Below are 25,418 nucleotides of genomic sequence, written 5' to 3'. Positions count from 1 at the left end.
ACAGTTTACCCGATTCCACCCGAACGTTGACTAATTGCGCTACGCTAGATCAATTGAGGAAAAGGACACAACGGCTGGGATTAAAATGACACGACACCAAGGGTTCAGTTCTCAAGACCTCCGGAGGAGGTTATATTAGGGCGGAAGGTCAGATTACAACGACAAGAGGGACAGCATAGAAAGACAGGCACTTAGACACACTTATCTTATTCCCGACAGACCACAGATAAACGGGACAAAAACTGACTCACACGGGGATTGATGGCAAGGAAAGCGGGTAGTCGATGGCTCAAGGTGCACTCTTGGCTCAAGGACAGAATCGACCCGGTCCAGTCCAAAGATACGGGAGGTCTCACTCAGCGCTGGAAGGTCACGTTCTTTCTCCAAGCTGGGGGCGCATCTGATGTCACGTCCGGTAAGTCGCTGCGTATATCCGGCGGGGAGTGACACGCCCTCGGCTCGTTAGCTCCGCCCCAGATGGAATCGGCCCGTTGCTTCTCATTGGGTGCGTGCGGGGGGGTTACCGGCTCCGCCCTTGACGAGGGGCTGACAGGGAGCCCCTTCGTGGTAACCCCGTCGGAGCGCATGGTCAATGGCGGCTAACCGAGCCGGTGTGAGGACGCACACTCCCCCCGCGCCGCGCCGTTGTTGTAGTTGTTGTTGTTGTAGTTGTTGTTGTTGTAGTTGTTGTTGTAGTTGTTGTTGTAGTTGTTGTTTGGGGAAGAAGATGGGAGGAGGTATGGGAAGGTCCTAAACTCACTACTGGTGCCATATAATCACATTCTGGTGCAACGAAGAGTCAGAATTAATGGAAACGAGTCCTTAACTGACATAGACTAAGAATAACTAGCAAGATGTCCGAAAGTTGTCTACGTGAGATGCGGTGGACCTGGGCACGACATTTAATGGGGGAAAAAAGGGAAGGTCGGTTCTACAGAGTGTTATTTACAGGCAATGGGACTAGGGAATGGGGGATTGGGGATAGTTGGGGAGTATTGGGGAAATAGGGGAGTATTTACAAGCGGATATTGAGGCCAAGTCCCATATCCGCAACATTGCACCCTTCTCTACCCTCGGGGCGTCCCGACCCGATAAATTTTTACCTATTTTAGTGTGGCACTCAGATGTAGTTCCCTCTACTATTAACTCTACCCTGAGTGCGACAGTTTTACAGATATTCACAAATGAGTAAATATGTCCCCCTGCGACGTTGCACCCTTCTCCTCACAGAAACACACCCACAGGATAACCGAATCCGGAAAGAATTCGCAAACTAAACATACAGCCGGTAGGGAGCATTATTTACACAAGACTACGCTGATATTTACACTACGATCCAGGACCTGTTTTTGGAGGAACACATGCAGATGTTATGCATAGAGAGAGCACGCATGCCAGCATCGATACACCAACCCACGAGTGCTCTGTGGCCTTACGGCCTTTAATAATGTGCAGAGCACCCCTTCCAAGCACCAGAAGCACCACCCCATCATGTACAGTCAGCACCATCCGGTGCACCAATAAAGTGTTTATAGTCACCGGTGGTGTCGCAGCCGGCCGATGTTCTGCCGCTGGTCTTGCCTTCGTGTGGTGCACTTGGCCTTCTTGCTTCTTTCGAAATAAAGAAAGGCGCCAACCGCGTCCATTTCTGTATTTGTGGCCGTCAGGGGGCCAACTATTAGTGGTTCACCTGTATGGCATAGGTGCCACGTTGACCCATAGGTCCATCCATGGGTGGTGCTTGGCCGCAAAAGAACTGCGGTCCATTGTGGGTGGCCACAAACATTGCGGTCCATATGGTGTATCGATCCAGGCAGCAAGCAGCGAAAGTGCAGGCCCACAACTGCGTAGCCAGCACCTCTCTCTCCTCTCTCTCTACTCCAATGCCAGATCCTCGGAGGTGGGAGACAAAAGAAGCAGACAAGTGAGTAAGGTGGTAAGGGCGCAAAAGTGCACGCAATATAAGGTAATGCACACTGGGGGCACATGGGAACCAGGTGAGACAGGTACGTTCCTACCGTACGCTCCCCCCCCCACCAGGTAACCTACATGGCCCCTCCCTTACCCCTTACTGTATCCACAAAACACAACACTACCCATAAACATCTACTTTACAAATCAACAAACATCCCTACTGTCTTCCCCGTTCCTCCCATAAACCAAATTCGTCTTCTCTCCCTCCTAACCAATCAAATTTGCCATTTTCAACTCTCATCAAAATTTGCCATCTCCAACTGAACATCAAAATTTGCCATTACCAATTCATCATCAGTCCCTCCTAAGGAGGGAGAGATGGAATCACCCCAATGTCTCATCCACGTCGTGATGCGTCTCACAAATCCTCACAGCAATTCTCATTTCCTGCACCAAAACAAGAAAACACAGGTGTGGAGTCATCATCATCACCACAGGTAAGTGGCTGCGTATGGTGCGACAGGTTCATCAATCCTAACTATTTCCTAAATGACTTTAACAACTTTACACTACCCGGGGTCTTTCTCCGGCCAAACCATTGGCCCTCTTACACTATGGGTTCTAAAAACCAATTCCCATTGGCCAAACTGTGGTGCTTTTCAATTTGGGGTCTCACTCCCCCGATTCATCTCCCGGTGCCCTCGCACAATTTCTGGGCTGTGGCGTGTACCTCTCCCAGCGGGTCTACCCACCTGCACACCTCCACCACTGCAGTTGCCTCCGAGCTTACCTGCTCCTTACCCTAACCTAACTACCTGGGGAAGGCCCTCTGGCGCTCTCCCCGCTCGGTGCCCTCTCTGGCACTGGGCTACCCGGGTCCGTCCTCCGGATCCTCGGGCCCCATCCACAACTAACGGCTCCCAGAGCCCACCTGCGGCCTCACCTGGCCGACATCCTCACAGTGGTGGAGTGCCCAACCAACTACAGACACTAACAGGCTACACGCCCAGCCATTTCCACAACACTAATGCACCCATCCACAATACCATTCTGCAACCGCACCACAAATGCCAATATCCAACCACAATTTACCTATACCCTCTACCTAACACTTACACTACCCGCCCCGGGTACTCGTGAAAGGGGTCCACTCTTCCCCCATCCACACCTTCGCACCATGCACACCACTCCGTACCACTTACTCCAACTCTCTCCACACACCTGTACTTGCACACCTGTGCTCTCACACCTGGTGCCACCTGCACCCTTCTCTCCCCAAGCGCATTCGCGCTGATCCACACACTCACTACTCATACACTGCTCCACACACCTGTCCAGTTGCACACCTGTGCAATCACACCTGTTCAATTCTCACACACACGGCATCATCTCAGCTAACTACTCCCTTCTGAAACTTGCGCTTCCCAGTCGTCCCTTTAAACTATTGCGCTCCCACGTCATTATCATCCATACTAATCTACCTGCGTCCCCACTACAGGTATCAGTCACTAACTAAACTTAACGTTACCTAATGTCATCTTCTAGGGCCCTATCAATATAACCTAACCCACCCGGGCTAGTTTTCACTGCCATACACCCCATAATCTATTGCGCATTTGCCCCCCATGGGAAGGGCGGCAGGGATGCCCCCCTTACCCACCGGGCCCATCGCTCACTACCAATTTGGCACATCAAATTTCAACAAATTAAAAATTTGCCAATCCTACTCATCATCTGCCGATCACTACTGACAATCCCTTGCCAATCATCAAATTTTGTTTTTCTCTAATTTTGGGTCCAAAACACTAACCTCATCACCCAGTCTACTCACTAATGCCTCTCGGTGCGCCAATTCCTGTCCAAAGCCCGGCTTCGTACAACCAAGCCATGAATGCGGGTTGTTTGGTGCCAGCGGCTGGATACGTCCGGCATTCGGTGCAGGGAAGGAGGTTTACCCGGGCCGAGATCCCACGCACCATCTCGGCACGGAGCCATCCCATGGCCCGATCTCGACCTGCCGGAATGCCTCAACAAAAAGTGGTCGCCATGACGACCCTTCCTATCCAGCCGCCCGCTCCGCCTAGTGGAGCCCGGACGTGGCCGTCCCACGCGAGCCCCAGCGTGGATCGCGCACGGCGGTCCTTTCGAACCCGCCGTGGCTCGGATCCCCGCTGGTTCTCGCGGCACGCGAAGCCCGGCACGCACCGAGGGCCCGATTCGGCTATAAGTCGTTCTAAACTCTACCCCGTTTAACGTCGATGCTTCACCTGCATGCTTACACCCTGCAGCCCGTTCCTTGCTCACACATCCAGCCGTTCCCATGCTCCTCGTACCTTTCCTTACACACCCAGGTACCCTCATTCCACTCACAGCCTTGGTCACACACCTGACCACCGAACACTTTGGCACACATTCGTTGGTCGCACACCTCACCAACACACCTCTTCGCGCCCCCTCCTCGGTCACCTCCTCTGTGACAATCACAGGTGTGCTCTCATTCGCACACCCAACCACGTGCCTCACCACCAACTCCAGCGTGCATTCCCACTCACGCTCTACCATTCCAGGTGTGCATCCTTCCATCCCAGGTGTACATCCTCGCTCACCTGTCACAACCAACTCACTCTCCTTGTCACTCTCACTACTCTCACCTCCATTCTTGACAGCGCACTCACCCTTACTCTTGACAGCGCACTCTTTCCTCATGCACCTGTCCGTCACACACCTTTCTCGTGCACACTCTCCCGTTACACCCTCTGTAACACTCACCACAGGTGTGCATTCTTCCTTGCCTTTGACAGCGCACTCTTTCCCCATGCACCTGTCCGTCACACACCTTTCTCGCGCCCACTCCTGCGCACACTCTCCCGTCACACCCTCTGTAATACTCACCACACCACGCTTCCATGTGCTCCCTCGCACACGCGCTACGACCGACTCACTCTCGCCAGCACCCTCACTCCTTGGCACGCACTTTTTCCTCACACACCCCAGAGTCGGACTTTCTCGCACACCTCCTCTTTCGCACACCAGACCCGTCGCACACTTCACCAACGGCCTCTCACGAACACCCGGGTCCATCTCGACCCCCAAGCTTCTTAAATCACCTGGCGCATCATACGCACGACCATATTGGTCACCACTTACACCGGGTCCTCTTCCTCTTCGCTTCTCCTCCATCACCTGCGAATCCCTCATCCGGTTAATGAGCACATCATCACGATCCAAACACAGACTTTGGACCAATTCTTTTATCTCCTCTTTTATCTCTTTCTTATCCCCTCTCCGTCGCTTCTTAATTTCGCTCACCCCTTCTTCCACTTCTTCTAATTTCTGCTTCACCTCTTTTATTCCCCGGTACGTCTCCTCAAGCTCGTCCTCCAAGGCTACCTTGACCGTTTCCATGTGCGTCCTCACCTGCCGGTCCTTCGTCTCCATTACCTCTATCACCTCGTCCAGCCTCGTTGTCAGTCCCTCACGTACCATCTGACATTCCCTCTTCGTCGCTATCAAGTCATCTTTTAGTTCTTTCTGTGTCGCTTTCAACCCTCCTAATACCGCAGTGTTCCTTTGAACCTGCTCCCCCAACTCCTTTTGTCCCACTGTCAGTTGTTCTACTCCCAGCGTCAACTCCTCAATACCCCCTTGCAATTTTACAGTCCCCTTTCTCACCTCCTTCTCCATGCGCTCCTTACAGTGCCTCACCTCCTCGCGCACTCCTCCGACCTCCTCACTCACACCTCTTCTGATCTCCTCTCCCATCACTTGCATCTCCTGCCCAGATGCCACCCTCATCTGCTCCATTTCCTCCCTGTGAGCATCCAGTTTGGTTTCTACCCCCATTCTGACCCCCTCTATCTGCTGCCCCATTTGGTTAACTTCCCTTTCCGCTTGGTCCCTCATGTCCCTCAATTTGCCTTCCATCCTGTTTTCTAACCCCTCTAACCCATTTTTCACTCCCTCTATCTGATTCTCCTGGGCAGCCATTCTATTTTCTACCCCCTCTAACCCCTTTTGCATCCCTTCCATTTGATTCTCTTGAGCGGCCATTCTGTTTTCTACCCCCATTAACCCATTTCTCACTTCTTTTATCCCGTTGTCTAACCCCTCAAAATTATTGTCTAACTTCTCACCGGTACCCCTCGCTTCGTCCCTTATTACCCCTATTTGGCCCTCCAATCGCTCACTCAATCGCTCACCCAATCGCTTTCTATCAGCTCTCATTTCCTCCCTCATTTGCTCGCTATTCTGGGCCATAAGGGCCTTCATTTGTATGAAAAAAAGGTCCAAATTTACCAGCGGCGCTACTACGGTCGCGGGCGTGGGCGCTGTGGCCATGTGCGAGGCGCCATTTCGCGCGCCCGCCATGTCGGGCGCAACGACGCTAATTTGTGCGTCTGCTACCCTCGCTGCTTCGCTCTCCTCGCGTCCCTCAATTTGGTCCTGGACCGACCCTGCCTCACTCTCCACTACCGGACCCCAGCCGACTTGGTCTGCCATAGCGCGACTTTCAAAATTCGGGTTTTTATTTTCGTAAAACAAATTCAAATTTCGCCGTTATAATTTCGAGCGCGTAAACGCGCTCCGGGTCCAATCTCACTCCTCGACACCAAATGTTACAGACGCGGTTGTGGATGTTGGTTTACCGAGCGGTTTGGTATGACCACGTCTTTTTTTTTTTTTTTTTTTTTTTTTTCTTTTTTTTTTGTATACAAGATCGAGGCTCGTGAAAGAGCGAAAAAAAAAGAGCGAAACGAAAGAGCGTCTGCACAGTTTACCCGATTCCACCCGAACGTTGACTAATTGCGCTACGCTAGATCAATTGAGGAAAAGGACACAACGGCTGGGATTAAAATGACACGACACCAAGGGTTCAGTTCTCAAGACCTCCGGAGGAGGTTATATTAGGGCGGAAGGTCAGATTACAACGACAAGAGGGACAGCATAGAAAGACAGGCACTTAGACACACTTATCTTATTCCCGACAGACCACAGATAAACGGGACAAAAACTGACTCACACGGGGATTGATGGCAAGGAAAGCGGGTAGTCGATGGCTCAAGGTGCACTCTTGGCTCAAGGACAGAATCGACCCGGTCCAGTCCAAAGATACGGGAGGTCTCACTCAGCACTGGAAGGTCACGTTCTTTCTCCAAGCTGGGGGCGCATCTGATGTCACGTCCGGTAAGTCGCTGCGTATATCCGGCGGGGAGTGACACGCCCTCGGCTCGTTAGCTCCGCCCCAGATGGAATCGGCCCGTTGCTTCTCATTGGGTGCGTGCGGGGGGGTTACCGGCTCCGCCCTTGACGAGGGGCTGACAGGGAGCCCCTTCGTGGTAACCCCGTCGGAGCGCATGGTCAATGGCGGCTAACCGAGCCGGTGTGAGGACGCACACTCCCCCCGCGCCGCGCCGTTGTTGTAGTTGTTGTTGTTGTAGTTGTTGTTGTAGTTGTTGTTTGGGGAAGAAGATGGGAGGAGGTATGGGAAGGTCCTAAACTCACTACTGGTGCCATATAATCACATTCTGGTGCAACGAAGAGTCAGAATTAATGGAAACGAGTCCTTAACTGACATAGACTAAGAATAACTAGCAAGATGTCCGAAAGTTGTCTACGTGAGATGCGGTGGACCTGGGCACGACATTTAATGGGGGAAAAAAGGGAAGGTCGGTTCTACAGAGTGTTATTTACAGGCAATGGGACTAGGGAATGGGGGATTGGGGATAGTTGGGGAGTATTGGGGAAATAGGGGAGTATTTACAAGCGGATATTGAGGCCAAGTCCCATATCCGCAACAATATTGAACACGAATCGGAACACGAGTGGGAAGTTTGCTGTTTTACTGTATTTTGGCTCTGAATTCGTCCCGATCACACATGCGCACAGTGGAGAGAAATAGTTATTTTACTAGCTCTATCTGCCTGGCAGTCCATAAAAATAAATGGAAAATCATTTCAAACAGGATACTTACTTGAACTTTCCAAACAGGAAACTTATTTTAACTTTCAAACAAGAAACTTACAACTTACTTTAACTTTCCAAACAGGAAACATTCCAAACAGGAAACATACTTTAACTTTCCAAACAGGAAACCTACTTTAACTTTCCAAACAAGAAACGTACTTTAACTTTCCAAACAAGAAACTCACTTTAACTTTACAAACAGCAAACATTCCAAACAGGAAACTTACTTTAACTTTCCAAACAAGAAACTTACTTTAACTTTCCAAACAGGAAACATTCCAAACAGGAAACTTACTTTAACTTTCCAAACAAGAAACTTACTTTAACTTTCCAAACAAGAAACTTACTTTAACTTTCCAAACAGGAAACATTCCAAACAGGAAACGTACTTTAACTTTCCAAACAGGAAACCTACTTTAACTTTCCAAACAAGAAACGTACTTTAACTTTCCAAACAGGAAACATTCCAAACAGGAAACTTACTTTAACTTTCCAAACAAGAAACTTACTTTAACTTTCCAAACAAGAAACTTACTTTAACTTTCCAAACAGGAAACATTCCAAACAGGAAACGTACTTTAACTTTCCAAACAGGAAACCTACTTTAACTTTCCAAACAAGAAACGTACTTTACCTTTCCAAACAAGAAACTTACTTTCACTTTCCAAACAGGAAACTTACTTTAACTTTCCAATCAGGAAACTTACTTTAACTTTCCAAACAAGAAACTTACTTTAACTTTCCAAACAAGAAACTTGCTTTAACTTTCCAAACAGGAAACTTACTTTAAATTTCCAATCAGGAAACTTACTTTAACTTTCCAATCAGGAAATCTACTTTAACTTTCCAAACAAGAAACTTACTTTAACTTTCCAAACAGGAAACTTACTTTAACTTTCCAAACAAGAAACTTACTTTAACTTTCCAAACAAGAAACTTACTTTAACTTTCCAAACAAGAAACTTACTTTAACTTTCCAAACAAGAAACTTACTTTAACTTTCCAAACAAGAAACTTACTTTAACTTTCCAAACAAGAAACTTACTTTAACTTTCCAAACAAGAAACTTACTTTAACTTTCCAAACAAGAAACTTACTTTAACTTTCCAATCAGGAAACCTACTTTAACTTTCCAAACAAGAAACTTACTTTAACTTTCCAATCAGGAAACCTACTTTAACTTTCCAATCAGGAAACCTACTTTAACTTTCCAAACAGGAAATCTACTTTAACTTTCCAAACTAGAAACTTACTTTAACTTTCCAAACAAGAAACTTGCTTTAACTTTCCAAACAGGAAACTTACTTTAAATTTCCAATCAGGAAACTTACTTTAACTTTCCAATCAGGAAATCTACTTTAACTTTCCAAACAAGAAACTTACTTTAACTTTCCAAACAGGAAACTTACTTTAACTTTCCAAACAAGAAACTTACTTTAACTTTCCAAACAAGAAACTTACTTTAACTTTCCAAACAAGAAACTTACTTTAACTTTCCAAACAAGAAACTTACTTTAACTTTCCAAACAAGAAACTTACTTTAACTTTCCAAACAAGAAACTTACTTTAACTTTCCAAACAAGAAACTTACTTTAACTTTCCAAACAAGAAACTTACTTTAACTTTCCAAACAAGAAACTTACTTTAACTTTCCAAACAAGAAACTTACTTTAACTTTCCAATCAGGAAACCTACTTTAACTTTCCAATCAGGAAACCTACTTTAACTTTCCAAACAGGAAATCTACTTTAACTTTCCAAACTAGAAACTTACTTTTACTTTCCAAACAGGAAATCTACTTTAACTTTCCAAACAAGAAACTTACTTTAACTTTCCAAACAGGAAACCTACTTGAACTTTCCAAACAAGAAACTTACTTTAACTTTCCAAACAAGAAACTTACTTTAACTTTCCAATCAGGAAACTTACTTTAACTTTCCAAACAAGAAACTTACTTTAACTTTCCAAACAAGAAACTTACTTTAACTTTCCAAACAGGAAACGTACTTTAACTTTCCAAACAAGAAACTTACTTTAACTTTCCAATCAGGAAACTTACTTTAACTTTCCAAACAGGAAACTTACTTTAACTTTACAATCAAGAAACGTACTTTAACTTTCCAAACAAGAAACTTACTTTAACTTTCCAAACAGTAAACGTACTTTAACTTTCCAAACAAGAAACGTACTTTAACTTTCCAAACAAGAAACTTACTTTAACTTTCCAATCAAGAAACGTACTTTAACTTTCCAAACAAGAAACGTACTTTAACTTTCCAAACAAGAAACTTACTTTAACTTTCCAATCAAGAAACGTACTTTAACTTTCCAAACAGGAAACTTACTTTAACTTTCCAAACAGGAAACGTACTTTAACTTTCCAAACAGGAAACTTACTTTAACTTTCCAAACAGGAAACGTACTTTAACTTTCCAAACAAGAAACGTGCTTTAACTTTCCAAACAAGAAACTTACTTTAACTTTCCAAACAAGAAACTTACTTTAACTTTCCAAACAAGAAACTTACTTTAACTTTCCAAACAAGAAACTTACTTTAACTTTCCAAACAGGAAACCTACTTGAACTTTCCAAACAGGAAACTTACTTTAACTTTCCAATCAGGAAACTTACTTTAACTTTCCAAACAATAAACTTACTTTAACTTTCCAAACAGGAAACCTACTTTGACTTTCCAAATAAGAAACTTACTTTAACTTTCCAAACAGGAAACCTACTTCAACTTTCCAAACAGGAAACATTCCAAACAGGAAACCTACTTTAACTTTCCAAACAAGAAACCTACTTTAACTTTCCAAACAGGAAACATCCCAAACAGGAAACCAACTTTTACTTTCCAAAACAGGAAATCTACTTTAACTTTCCAAACAGGAAATCTACTTTAACTTTCCAAACAGGAAACTTACTTTAACTTTCCAAACAGGAAACCTACTTTAACTTTCCAAACAGGAAACTTACTTTAACTTTCCAAACAGGAAACCTACTTTAACTTTCCAAACCTGAAATCTAATTTAACTTTCCAAACAGGAAACCTACTTTAACTTTCCAAACAGGAAATCTACTTTAACTTTCCAAACAGGAAATCTACTTTAACTTTCCAAACAGGAAACTTACTTTAACTTTCCAAACAGGAAACTTACTTTAACTTTCCAAACAGGAAACCTACTTTAACTTTCCAAACAGGAAATCTACTTTAACTTTCCAAACAGGAAACCTACTTTAACTTTCCAAACAGGAAACCTACTTTAACTTTCCAAACAGGAAACTTACTTTCACTTTCCAAACAGGAAATCTACTTTAACTTTCCAAACAGGAAATCTACTTTAACTTTCCAAACAGGAAATCTACTTTAACTTTCCAAACAGGAAACCGACTTTAACTTTCCAAACAGGAAACCTACTTTAACTTTCCAAACAGGAAATCTACTTTAACTTTCCAAACAGGAAATCTACTTTAACTTTCCAAACAGGAAATCTACTTTAACTTTCCAAACAGGAAACCTACTTTAACTTTCCAAACAGGAAACCAACTTTTACTTTCCAAAACAGGAAATCTACTTTAACTTTCCAAACAGGAAATCTACTTTAACTTTCCAAACAGGAAACTTACTTTAACTTTCCAAACAGGAAACTTACTTTAACTTTCCAAACAGGAAACCTACTTTAACTTTCCAAACAGGAAATCTACTTTAACTTTCCAAACAGGAAACCTACTTTAACTTTCCAAACAGGAAATCTAATTTAACTTTCCAAACAGGAAACCTACTTTAACTTTCCAATCAGGAAACCTACTTTAACTTTCCAAACAGGAAACCGACTTTAACTTTCCAAACAGGAAACCTACTTTAACTTTCCAAACAGGAAATCTACTTTAACTTTCCAAACAGGAAATCTACTTTAACTTTCCAAACAGGAAATCTACTTTAACTTTCCAAACAGGAAACTTACTTTAACTTTCCAAACGGGAAACTTACTTTAAGTTTCCAAACAGGAAACCTACTTTAACTTTCCAAACAGGAAATCTACTTTACCTTTCCAAACAGGAGATCTACTTTAACTTTCCAAACAGGAAACTTACTTTAACTTTCCAAACAGGAAACTTACTTTAACTTTCCAAACAGGAAACCTACTTTAACTTTCCAAACCTGAAATCTAATTTAACTTTCCAAACAGGAAACCTACTTTAACTTTCCAAACAGGAAATCTACTTTAACTTTCCAAACAGGAAATCTACTTTAACTTTCCAAACAGGAAATCTACTTTAACTTTCCAAACAGGAAACCTACTTTAACTTTCCAAACAGGAAATCTACTTTAACTTTCCAAACAGGAAATCTACTTTAACTTTCCAAACAAGAAACTTACTTTAACTTTCCAAACAGGAAACCTACTTGAACTTTCCAAACAGGAAACTTACTTTAACTTTCCAAACAGGAAACTTACTTTAACTTTCCAAACAGGAAACCTACTTTAACTTTCCAAACCTGAAATCTAATTTAACTTTCCAAACAGGAAACCTACTTTAACTTTCCAAACAGGAAATCTACTTTAACTTTCCAAACAGGAAATCTACTTTAACTTTCCAAACAGGAAATCTACTTTAACTTTCCAAACAGGAAACCTACTTTAACTTTCCAAACAGGAAATCTACTTTAACTTTCCAAACAGGAAATCTACTTTAACTTTCCAAACAGGAAATCTACTTTAACTTTCCAAACAGGAAACCTACTTTAACTTTCCAAACAGGAAACCTACTTTAACTTTCCAAACAGGAAATCTACTTTAACTTTCCAAACAGGAAACTTACTTTAACTTTCCAAACAGGAAACCTACTTTAACTTTCCAAACAGGAAATCTACTTTAACTTTCCAAACAGGAAACCTACTTTAACTTTCCAAACAGGAAACCTACTTTAACTTTCCAAACAGGAAACTTACTTTAACTTTCCAAACAGGAAATCTACTTTAACTTTCCAAACAGGAAATCTACTTTAACTTTCCAAACAGGAAATCTACTTTAACTTTCCAAACAGGAAACCTACTTTAACTTTCCAAACAGGAAAGCTACTTTAACTTTCCAAACAGGAAATCTACTTTAACTTTCCAAACAGGAAATCTACTTTAACTTTCCAAACAGGAAACTTACTTTAACTTTCCAAACAGGAAACTTACTTTAACTTTCCAAACAGGAAACTTACTTTAACTTTGCAAACAGGAAACCTACTTTAACTTTCCAAACAGGAAATCTACTTTAACTTTCCAAACAGGAAACCTACTTTAACTTTCCAAACAGGAAATCTACTTTAACTTTCCAAACAGGAAATCTACTTTAACTTTCCAAACAGGAAACTTACTTTAACTTTCCAAACAGGAAATATACTTTAACTTTCCAAACAGGAAATCTACTTTATCTTTCCAAACAGGAAACTTACTTTAACTTTCCAAACAGGAAATCTACTTTAACTTTCCAAACAGGAAATCTACTTTAACTTTCCAAACAGGAAACTTACTTTAACTTTCCAAACAGGAAACGTACTTTAACTTTCCAAACAGGAAACCGACTTTAACTTTCCAAACAGGAAACCTACTTTAACTTTCCAAACAGGAAATCTACTTTAACTTTCCAAACAGGAAACTTACTTTAACTTTCCAAACAGGAAACTTACTTTAACTTTTCAAACAGGAAACCTACTTTAACTTTCCAAACAGGAAATCTACTTTAACTTTCCAAACAGGAAACCTACTTTAACTTTCCAAACAGGAAACCTACTTTAACTTTCCAAACAGGAAACTTACTTTAACTTTCCAAACAGGAAACTTACTTTAACTTTCCAATCAGGAAACCTACTTTAACTTTCCAAACAGGAAACCTACTTTAACTTTCCAAACAAGAAACTTACTTTAACTTTCCAAAGAGGAAACTTACTTTCACTTTCCAATCAGGAAACCTACTTTAACTTTCCAAACAAGAAACTTACTTTAACTTTCCAAACAAGAAACCTACTTTAACTTTCCAAACAGGAAACCTACTTTAACTTTCCAAACAGGAAATCTACTTTAACTTTCCAAACAGGAAACTTACTTTAACTTTCCAAACAGGAAACCTACTTTTACTTTCCAAACAGGAAATCTACTTTAACTTTCCAAACCTGAAATCTACTTTAACTTTCCAAACAAGAAATCTACTTTAACTTTCCAAACAGGAAACTTACTTTAACTTTCCAAACATGAAATCTACTTTAACTTTCCAAACAAGAAACCTACTTTAACTTTCCAAACCTGAAATATACTTTAACTTTCCAAACAAGAAACTTACTTTAACTTTCCAAACAGGAAACCTACTTTAACTTTCCAAACAGGAAACCTACTTTAACTTTCCAAACAGGAAAGCTACTTTAACTTTCCAAACAGGAAATCTACTTTAACTTTCCAAACAGGAAACTTACTTTAACTTTCCAAACAAGAAACTTACTTTAACTTTCCAAACAGGAAACCTACTTTAACTTTCCAAACCTGAAATCTACTTTAACTTTCCAAACAAGAAACTTACTTTAACTTTCCAAACAGGAAACTTGCTTTAACTTTCCAAACAGGAAACTTACTTTAACTTTCCAAACAAGAAATCTACTTTAACTTTCCAAACAGGAAACTTACTTTAACTTTCCAAACATGAAATCTACTTTAACTTCCAAACAAGAAACCTACTTTAACTTTCCAAACCTGAAATATACTTTAACTTTCCAAACAAGAAACTTACTTTAACTTTCCAAACAGGAAACCTACTTTAACTTTCCAAACAGGAAACCTACTTTAACTTTCCAAACAGGAAAGCTACTTTAACTTTCCAAACAGGAAATCTACTTTAACTTTCCAAACAGGAAACTTACTTTAACTTTCCAAACAGGAAACTTACTTTAACTTTCCAAACAGGAAATCTACTTTAACTTTCCAAACAGGAAACTTACTTTAACTTTCCAAACAGGAAACTTACTTTAACTTTCCAAACAGGAAACTTACTTTAACTTTCCAAACAGGAAACCTACTTTAACTTTCCAAACAGGAAATCTACTTTAACTTTCCAAACAGGAAATCTACTTTAACTTTCCAAACAGGAAATCTACTTTAACTTTCCAAACAGGAAACTTACTTTAACTTTCGAAACAGGAAACCTACTTTAACTTTCCAAACCTGAAATCTACTTTAACTTTCCAAACAAGAAACTTACTTTAACTTTCCAAACCTGAAATTTACTTTAACAATCCAAACAATAAACTTACTTTAACTTTCCAAACCTGAAATCTACTTTAACTTTCCAAACAGGAAACTTACTTTAACTTTCCAAACAGGAAACCTATTTTAACTTTCCAAACCTGAAATCTACTTTAACTTTCCAAACAAGAAACTTACTTTAACTTTCCAAACAGGAAACCTACTTTAACTTTCCAAACCTGAAATCTACTTTAACTTTCCAAACAAGAAACTTACTTTAACTTTCCAAACAGGAAACTTGCTTTAACTTTCCAAACAGGAAACTTACTTTAACTTTCCAAACAAGAAACTTACTTTAACTTTCCAAACCTGAAATCTACTTTAACTTTCCAAACAAGAAACCTACTTTAACTTTCCAAACCTGAAATCTACTTTAACTTTCCAAACAAGAAACTTACTTTAACTTTCCAAACAGGAAACCTACTTTAACTTTCCAAACAGGAAACCTACTTTAACTTTCCAAACAGGAAAGCTACTTTAACTTTCCAAACAGGAAATCTACTTTAACTTTCCAAACAGGAAACTTACTTTAACTTTCCAAACAGGAAACTTACTTTAACTTTCCAAACAGGAAATCTACTTTAACTTTCCAAACAGGAAACTTACTTTAACTTTCCAAACAGGAAACTTACTTTAACTTTCCAAACAGGAAACTTACTTTAACTTTCCAAACAGGAAACCTACTTTAACTTTCCAAACAGGAAATCTACTTTAACTTTCCAAACAGGAAATGTACTTTAACTTTCCAAACAGGAAATCTACTTTAACTTTCCAAACAGGAAACTTACTTTAACTTTCCAAACAGGAAACTTACTTTAACTTTCCAAACAGGAAACCTACTTTAACTTTCCAAACCTGAAATCTACTTTAACTTTCCAAACAAGAAACTTACTTTAACTTTCCAAACAGGAAACCTACTTTAACTTTCCAAACAGGAAATCTACTTTAACTTTCCAAACAGGAAATCTACTTTAACTTTCCAAACCTGAAATCTACTTTAACTTTCCAAACAAGAAACTTACTTTAACTTTCCAAACAGGAAACTTACTTTAACTTTCCAAACAGGAAACTTACTTTAACTTTCCAAACCTGAAATCTACTTTAACTTTCCAAACAAGAAACTTGCTTTAACTTTCCAAACAGGAAACTTACTTTAACTTTCCAAACAGGAAACCTACTTTAACCTTCGAAACAGGAAATCTACTTTAACTTTCCAAACAGGAAACCTACTTTAACTTTCCAAACAGGAAATCTACTTTACCTTTCCAAACAGGAGATCTACTTTAACTTTCCAAACAGGAAACTTACTTTAACTTTCCAAACAGGAAACTTACTTTAACTTTCCAAACAGGAAACCTACTTTAACTTTCCAAACCTGAAATCTAATTTAACTTTCCAAACAGGAAACCTACTTTAACTTTCCAAACAGGAAATCTACTTTAACTTTCCAAACAGGAAATCTACTTTAACTTTCCAAACAGGAAATCTACTTTAACTTTCCAAACAGGAAACCTACTTTAACTTTCCAAACAGGAAATCTACTTTAACTTTCCAAACAGGAAATCTACTTTAACTTTCCAAACAAGAAACTTACTTTAACTTTCCAAACAGGAAACCTACTTGAACTTTCCAAACAGGAAACTTACTTTAACTTTCCAAACAGGAAACTTACTTTAACTTTCCAAACAGGAAACCTACTTTAACTTTCCAAACCTGAAATCTAATTTAACTTTCCAAACAGGAAACCTACTTTAACTTTCCAAACAGGAAATCTACTTTAACTTTCCAAACAGGAAATCTACTTTAACTTTCCAAACAGGAAATCTACTTTAACTTTCCAAACAGGAAACCTACTTTAACTTTCCAAACAGGAAATCTACTTTAACTTTCCAAACAGGAAATCTACTTTAACTTTCCAAACAGGAAATCTACTTTAACTTGCCAAACAGGAAACCTACTTTAACTTTCCAAACAGGAAACCTACTTTAACTTTCCAAACAGGAAATCTACTTTAACTTTCCAAACAGGAAACTTACTTTAACTTTCCAAACAGGAAACCTACTTTAACTTTCCAAACAGGAAATCTACTTTAACTTTCCAAACAGGAAACCTACTTTAACTTTCCAAACAGGAAACCTACTTTAACTTTCCAAACAGGAAACTTACTTTAACTTTCCAAACAGGAAATCTACTTTAACTTTCCAAACAGGAAATCTACTTTAACTTTCCAAACAGGAAATCTACTTTAACTTTCCAAACAGGAAACCTACTTTAACTTTCCAAACAGGAAACCTACTTTAACTTTCCAAACAGGAAAGCTACTTTAACTTTCCAAACAGGAAATCTACTTTAACTTTCCAAACAGGAAATCTACTTTAACTTTCCAAACAGGAAACTTACTTTAACTTTCCAAACAGGAAACTTACTTTAACTTTCCAAACAGGAAACTTACTTTAACTTTGCAAACAGGAAACCTACTTTAACTTTCCAAACAGGAAATCTACTTTAACTTTCCAAACAGGAAACCTACTTTAACTTTCCAAACAGGAAACCTACTTTAACTTTCCAAACAGGAAAGCTACTTTAACTTTCCAAACAGGAAATCTACTTTAACTTTCCAAACAGGAAATCTACTTTAACTTTCCAAACAGGAAACTTACTTTAACTTTCCAAACAGGAAATATACTTTAACTTTCCAAACAGGAAATCTACTTTATCTTTCCAAACAGGAAACTTACTTTAACTTTCCAAACAGGAAATCTACTTTAACTTTCCAAACAGGAAATCTACTTTAACTTTCCAAACAGGAAACTTACTTTAACTTTCCAAACAGGAAACGTACTTTAACTTTCCAAACAGGAAACCGACTTTAACTTTCCAAACAGGAAACCTACTTTAACTTTCCAAACAGGAAATCTACTTTAACTTTCCAAACAGGAAACTTACTTTAACTTTCCAAACAGGAAACTTACTTTAACTTTTCAAACAGGAAACCTACTTTAACTTTCCAAACAGGAAATCTACTTTAACTTTCCAAACAGGAAACCTACTTTAACTTTCCAAACAGGAAACCTACTTTAACTTTCCAAACAGGAAACTTACTTTAACTTTCCAAACAGGAAACTTACTTTAACTTTCCAAACAGGAAACGTACTTTAACTTTCCAAACAGGAAACCTACTTTAACTTTCCAAACAAGAAACTTACTTTAACTTTCCAAAGAGGAAACTTACTTTCACTTTCCAATCAGGAAACCTACTTTAACTTTCCAAACAAGAAACTTACTTTAACTTTCCAAACAAGAAACCTACTTTAACTTTCCAAACAGGAAACCTACTTTAACTTTCCAAACAGGAAATCTACTTTAACTTTCCAAACAGGAAACTTACTTTAACTTTCCAAACAGGAAACCTACTTTTACTTTCCAAACAGGAAATCTACTTTAACTTTCCAAACCTGAAATCTACTTTAACTTTCCAAACAAGAAACTTACTTTAACTTTCCAAACCTGAAATCTACTTTAACTTTCCAAACAAGAAACTTACTTTAACTTTCCAAACCTGAAATTTACTTTAACAATCCAAACAATAAACTTACTTTAACTTTCCAAACCTGAAATCTACTTTAACTTTCCAAACAGGAAACTTACTTTAACTTTCCAAACAGGAAACCTACTTTAACTTTCCAAACCTGAAATCTACTTTAACTTTCCAAACAAGAAACTTACTTTAACTTTCCAAACCTGAAATCTACTTTAACTTTCCAAACAAGAAACTTACTTTAACTTTCCAAACAGGAAACCTACTTTAACTTTCCAAACCTGAAATCTACTTTAACTTTCCAAACAAGAACCTTCCTTTAACTTTCCAAACAGGAAACTTGCTTTAACTTTCCAAACAGGAAACTTACTTTAACTTTCCAAACAAGAAACTTACTTTAACTTTCCAAACATGAAATCTACTTTAACTTTCCAAACAAGAAACCTACTTTAACTTTCCAAACCTGAAATATACTTTAACTTTCCAAACAAGAAACTTACTTTAACTTTCCAAACAGGAAACCTACTTTAACTTTCCAAACAGGAAACCTACTTTAACTTTCCAAACAGGAAAGCTACTTTAACTTTCCAAACAGGAAATCTACTTTAACTTTCCAAACAGGAAACTTACTTTAACTTTCCAAACAGGAAACTTACTTTAACTTTCCAAACAGGAAATCTACTTTAACTTTCCAAACAGGAAACTTACTTTAACTTTCCAAACAGGAAACTTACTTTAACTTTCCAAACAGGAAACTTACTTTAACTTTCCAAACAGGAAACCTACTTTAACTTTCCAAACAGGAAATCTACTTTAACTTTCCAAACAGGAAATCTACTTTAACTTTCCAAACAGGAAATCTACTTTAACTTTCCAAACAGGAAACTTACTTTAACTTTCGAAACAGGAAACCTACTTTAACTTTCCAAACCTGAAATCTACTTTAACTTTCCAAACAAGAAACTTACTTTAACTTTCCAAACCTGAAATTTACTTTAACAATCCAAACAATAAACTTACTTTAACTTTCCAAACCTGAAATCTACTTTAACTTTCCAAACAGGAAACTTACTTTAACTTTCCAAACAGGAAACCTATTTTAACTTTCCAAACCTGAAATCTACTTTAACTTTCCAAACAAGAAACTTACTTTAACTTTCCAAACAGGAAACCTACTTTAACTTTCCAAACCTGAAATCTACTTTAACTTTCCAAACAAGAAACTTACTTTAACTTTCCAAACAGGAAACTTGCTTTAACTTTCCAAACAGGAAACTTACTTTAACTTTCCAAACAAGAAACTTACTTTAACTTTCCAAACCTGAAATCTACTTTAACTTTCCAAACAAGAAACCTACTTTAACTTTCCAAACCTGAAATCTACTTTAACTTTCCAAACAAGAAACTTACTTTAACTTTCCAAACAGGAAACCTACTTTAACTTTCCAAACAGGAAAGCTACTTTAACTTTCCAAACAGGAAATCTACTTTAACTTTCCAAACAGTAAACTTACTTTAACTTTCCAAACAGGAAACTTACTTTAACTTTCCAAACAGGAAATCTACTTTAACTTTCCAAACAGGAAACTTACTTTAACTTTCCAAACAGGAAACTTACTTTAACTTTCCAAACAGGAAACTTACTTTAACTTTCCAAACAGGAAACCTACTTTAACTTTCCAAACAGGAAATCTTCTTTAACTTTCCAAACAGGAAATGTACTTTAACTTTCCAAACAGGAAATCTACTTTAACTTTCCAAACAGGAAACTTACTTTAACTTTCCAAACAGGAAACTTACTTTAACTTTCCAAACAGGAAACCTACTTTAACTTTCCAAACCTGAAATCTACTTTAACTTTCCAAACAAGAAACTTACTTTAACTTTCCAAACAGGAAACCTACTTTAACTTTCCAAACAGGAAATCTACTTTAACTTTCCAAACAGGAAATCTACTTTAACTTTCCAAACCTGAAATCTACTTTAACTTTCCAAACAAGAAACTTACTTTAACTTTCCAAACAGGAAACTTACTTTAACTTTCCAAACAGGAAACTTACTTTAACTTTCCAAACCTGAAATCTACTTTAACTTTCCAAACAAGAAACTTGCTTTAACTTTCCAAACAGGAAACTTACTTTAACTTTCCAAACAGGAAACCTACTTTAACCTTCGAAACAGGAAATCTACTTTAACTTTCCAAACAGGAAATCTACTTTAACTTTCCAAACAGGAAACTTACTTTAACTTTCCAAACAGGAAATCTACCTTAACTTTCCAAACAGGAAACCTACTTTAATTTTCCAAACAGGAAACTTACTTTAACTTTCCAAACAGGAAACTTACTTTAACTTTCCAAACAGGAAACTTACTTTAACTTTCCAAACAGGAAACCTACTTTAACTTTCCAAACAGGAAACCTCCTTTAACTTTCCAAACAGGAAATCTACTTTAACTTTCCAAACAGGAAATCTACTTTAACTTTCCAAACAGGAAATCTACTTTAACTTTCCAAACAGGAAACTTACTTTAACTTTCCAAACAGGAAACTTACTTTAACTTTCCAAACAGGAAACTTACTTTAACTTTCCAAACCTGAAATCTACTTTAACTTTCCAAACAAGAAACTTACTTTAACTTTCCAAACAGGAAACCTACTTTACCTTTCCAAACAGGAAACCTACTTTAACTTTCCAAAAACAGGAAACTTACTTTAACTTTCCAAACAGGAAACCTACTTTAACTTTCCAAACAGGAAATCTACTTTAACTTTCCAAACAGGAAATCGACTTTAACTTTCCAAACAGGAAATCTACTTTAACTTTCCAAACAGGAAACTTACTTTACCTTTCCAAACAGGAAACCTACTTTAACTTTCCAAACAGGAAACCTACTTTAACTTTCCAAACAAGAAACTTACTTTACCTTTCCAAACAGGAAACTTACTTTAACTTTCCAAACAGGAAACTTTCCAAACAGGAAACTTTCCAAACAGGAAATCTACTTTACCTTTCCAAACAGGAAAGCTACTTTGACTTTCCAAACAGGAAACTTACTTTAACTTTCCAAACAGGAAACTTTCCAAACAGGAAAGCTACTTTAACTTTCCAAACAGGAAACTTACTTTAACTTTCCAAACAGGAAACTTTCCAAACAGGAAATCTACTTTACCTTTCCAAACAGGAAATCTACTTTAACTTTCCAAACAGGAAACTTTCCAAACAGGAAATCTACTTTATCTTTCCAAACAGGAAACTTACTTTAACTTTCCAAACAGGAAACGTACTTTAACTTTCCAAACAGGAAACTTACTTTAACTTTCCAAACAGGAAACCTACTTTAACTTTCCAAACAGGAAACTTACTTTAACTTTCCAAACAGGAAACTTTCCAAACAGGAAATCTACTTTACCTTTCCAAACAGGAAATCTACTTTAACTTTCCAAACAGGAAACTTTCCAAACAGGAAACTTTCCAAACAGGAAACGTACTTTAACTTTCCAAACAGGAAACTTACTTTAACTTTCCAAACAGGAAACCTACTTTAACTTTCCAAACAGGAAACTTACTTTAACTTTCCAAACAGGAAACTTTCCAAACAGGAAATCTACTTTAACTTTCCAAACAGGAAACTTACTTTAACTTTCCAAACAGGAAACGTACTTTAACTTTCCAAACAGGAAACTTACTTTAACTTTCCAAACAGGAAACCTACTTTAACTTTCCAAACAGGAAACCTACTTTAACTTTCCAAACAGGAAACCTACTTTAACTTTCCAAACAGGAAACTTACTTTAACTTTCCAAACAGGAAACCTTCTTTAACTTTCCAAACAGGAAACCTACTTTAACTTTCCAAACAAGAAACTTACTTTACCTTTCCAAACAGGAAACTTACTTTAACTTTCCAAACAGGAAACTTTCCAAACAGGAAACTTACTTTAACTTTCCAAACAGGAAACTTTCCAAACAGGAAATCTACTTTAACTTTCCAAACAAGAAACTTACTTTACCTTTCCAAACAGGAAACTTACTTTAACTTTCCAAACAGGAAATCTACTTTAACTTTCCAAACAGGAAACTTTCCAAACAGGAAATCTACTTTAACTTTCCAAACAGGAAACTTTCCAAACAGGAAATCTACTTTATCTTTCCAAACAGGAAACTTACTTTAACTTTCCAAACAGGAAACTTACTTTAACTTTCCAAACAGGAAACTTACTTTAACTTTCCAAACAGGAAACTTACTTTAACTTTCCAAACAGGAAACTTACTTTAACTTTCCAAACAGGAAACTTACTTTAACTTTCCAAACAGGAAACCTACTTTAACTTTCCAAACAGGAAACCTACCTTAACTTTCCAAACAGGAAACTTACTTTAACTTTCCAAACAGGAAACTTTAAGGATGTTGTGAAGGACATAAACAACAGGCACAAATATCTCACGTAATGTGTTTCATTTGGTGATGTAACAGCCACTGCATCAACGGCAGTGCACTTCAGGAATTTATTTATTTATACGACTTTTACAATCCTTAATTTTCTTTTGATTATACAATTAAATTATTTATTTGAACACCGTAGGACACAAATCACCTTCTTTGCCCTTTTCAAAAATCCTTCTGTTTAGCAGAACTTAGGCATGTTAATTATGGAGGTGTATAATGGTGATGAATATATGACATTCTATAGCGCTAAACTTCCGGAATGTTTTTTTTCGATGTTCAAATCATTATTTTATTTAAATTTAAATAATTCAACAATGCGTGGGGTAACGTGTTCTATGAACTCTAGTTTGTTCAGAGTTACGTCCACCAGATAATGCTAACAGATGGGATACCCAACTTAACGTCCATCCGAGAGATGATGCCGGTAAAGTGTCGATCAATGTTAATTTATATAGTCGGGGTGGGAATCGAACCCAGAGTAGAGAGCCACATGCTACCACAATGATGCGAAAACGTTTCATATATTCACCAAGATGGTTGAACAATTAGTGATTGAAACCGTAACAGAAAAATTCAAAACATCAGATTTGAAGGAATGCAAAAAAATGTTTTAAAAAAGAAATAAATCCAACTCACTTTTTAATCTCATAAAAATTTTTTTTATCATTCATCCTTCTATTGCAAATTCATTCTTCATTCAATAAAGCGTGCCGACATTAAGATTGAACTAAAGTGGTGAAGATGCACACAGGATTGATGAGCCAAATGGCCTCCCATTTGGCCATGATCCATGGATAAGCTGTCAATGATGATCAAAAATTATATATTTGTAACATTAAACCATTCTACTGCAGATTCTACCTTTGATAACATTAAACCATTCTATTGCAGATTCTACCAAAATGGACGTGCAGTCCCATCGCAGACTCCTGAAGTAAGTCACCAAACACATGCATCCACCGAACCTTTAATTACATCCACCAAAACTTTACATCCACCAAACGTTTATATCCACCAAACCTTTATATCCACCAAACCTTTACATCCACCAAACGTTTACATCCACCAACCCCATACATACACCAAACCCTTCCTTCCACCAAACACATACATCCGCCAAACTCTACAAATCCATCAAACCCGTACAAATCCGCCAACCCAATACAAATCCATCAAACCCGTACAAATCCGCCAAACCCGCATGAATCTGCCAAACCCATACAAATCTGCCAAAACCATATAAATCTGCCAAACCTGAACAAATTTGCCAAACCCATACAAATCCGCCAAACCCTACAAATCCACCACTCCGACAAATCCGCCAAGCCCTACAAATCCGACAAACACTACAAATCAGCCAAGCCCTACAAATCCGCCAAACACTACAAATCCGCCAATCCCATACAAATCCGCCAAACACTACAAATCCGCCAAGCCCTACAAATCCGCCAAGCCCTACAAATCCGCCAAACACTACAAATCAGCCAATCCCATACAAATCCGCCAAAGACTACAAATCAGCCAATCCCTTACAAATCCGCCAAACACTACAAATCCGCCAAACACTACAAATCCGCCAAACACTACAAATCAGCCAATCCCATACAAATCCGCCAAACACTACAAATCCGCCAAACACTACAAATCAGCCAAGCCCATACAAATCAGCCAATCCCGTAACAAATCCGCCAAACCCTACATATTCACCAAACCCGTACTTACATCAAACCCATACTGTCTTCACTACGACCTTCACCTACATTCAGCCATTCAGTGAAATGTACTCAGTTTTTTTTTAACATTTGTGACTGATTGCATGACGTCGACACTGTCTTCCATCAGAAATATTGCTCATTACGTTGGAGATGAGTCTGATGTTTATTGTGCCTCGAGTTTCACCGAAGTCTCACAACAAATGATAAACGCCACCACGTGAGTACGTCCGCACACCTATGCACTCGTGGATGCACTGCAACCGTGTGCTGTCGGTGGTTGGGGAAATGGGGTGATGGGAGAACAACAGGTGTTGGAAAGTGGTAAAGTATTTACTTAGCAACAGAATACTGGGAATTGTACCCTCGGTGATATTGGAGCTGCTTACTCACACTGCTGTACACAGAACAAGTAATTCTGGGAATCACAAGGAGGTTAAATTAACGCTTCCATTTACCTTTTGTACATACCGTATACAGTATGTATAGGCCTTAGGCTTCATGCCTTCATGCCTCACCTTCAGGCCATTTCGGACAAATTAAGCCCAGGTTTCTTAAT

At 38.6% G+C, this 25,418-nt stretch overlaps 1 protein-coding gene across 1 annotated transcript in view; it reads left to right on the top strand.

Moving 5' to 3' along the window:
- LOC144892704 (uncharacterized) overlaps positions 1–25,083 on the top strand; it is a 30,580-nt gene extending 5,497 nt beyond the window's left edge. The window contains exons 5-6 of the mRNA XM_078780996.1: positions 24,039–24,081; positions 24,990–25,083. Coding sequence (XP_078637122.1) covers positions 24,039–24,081; positions 24,990–25,083 — 137 coding nt within the window. The remainder of the gene's footprint in view (positions 1–24,038; positions 24,082–24,989) is intronic.
- The last annotated feature ends 335 nt before the right edge of the window (positions 25,084–25,418 follow it).

The sequence above is a fragment of the Myxine glutinosa genome, chromosome 6 (assembly GCF_964187855.1).
Source record: "Myxine glutinosa chromosome 6, kmMyxGlut1.1, whole genome shotgun sequence".
NCBI classification, from domain to species: domain Eukaryota; kingdom Metazoa; phylum Chordata; class Myxini; order Myxiniformes; family Myxinidae; genus Myxine; species Myxine glutinosa.
This window is presented reverse-complemented; position numbering and strand designations above follow the sequence as displayed.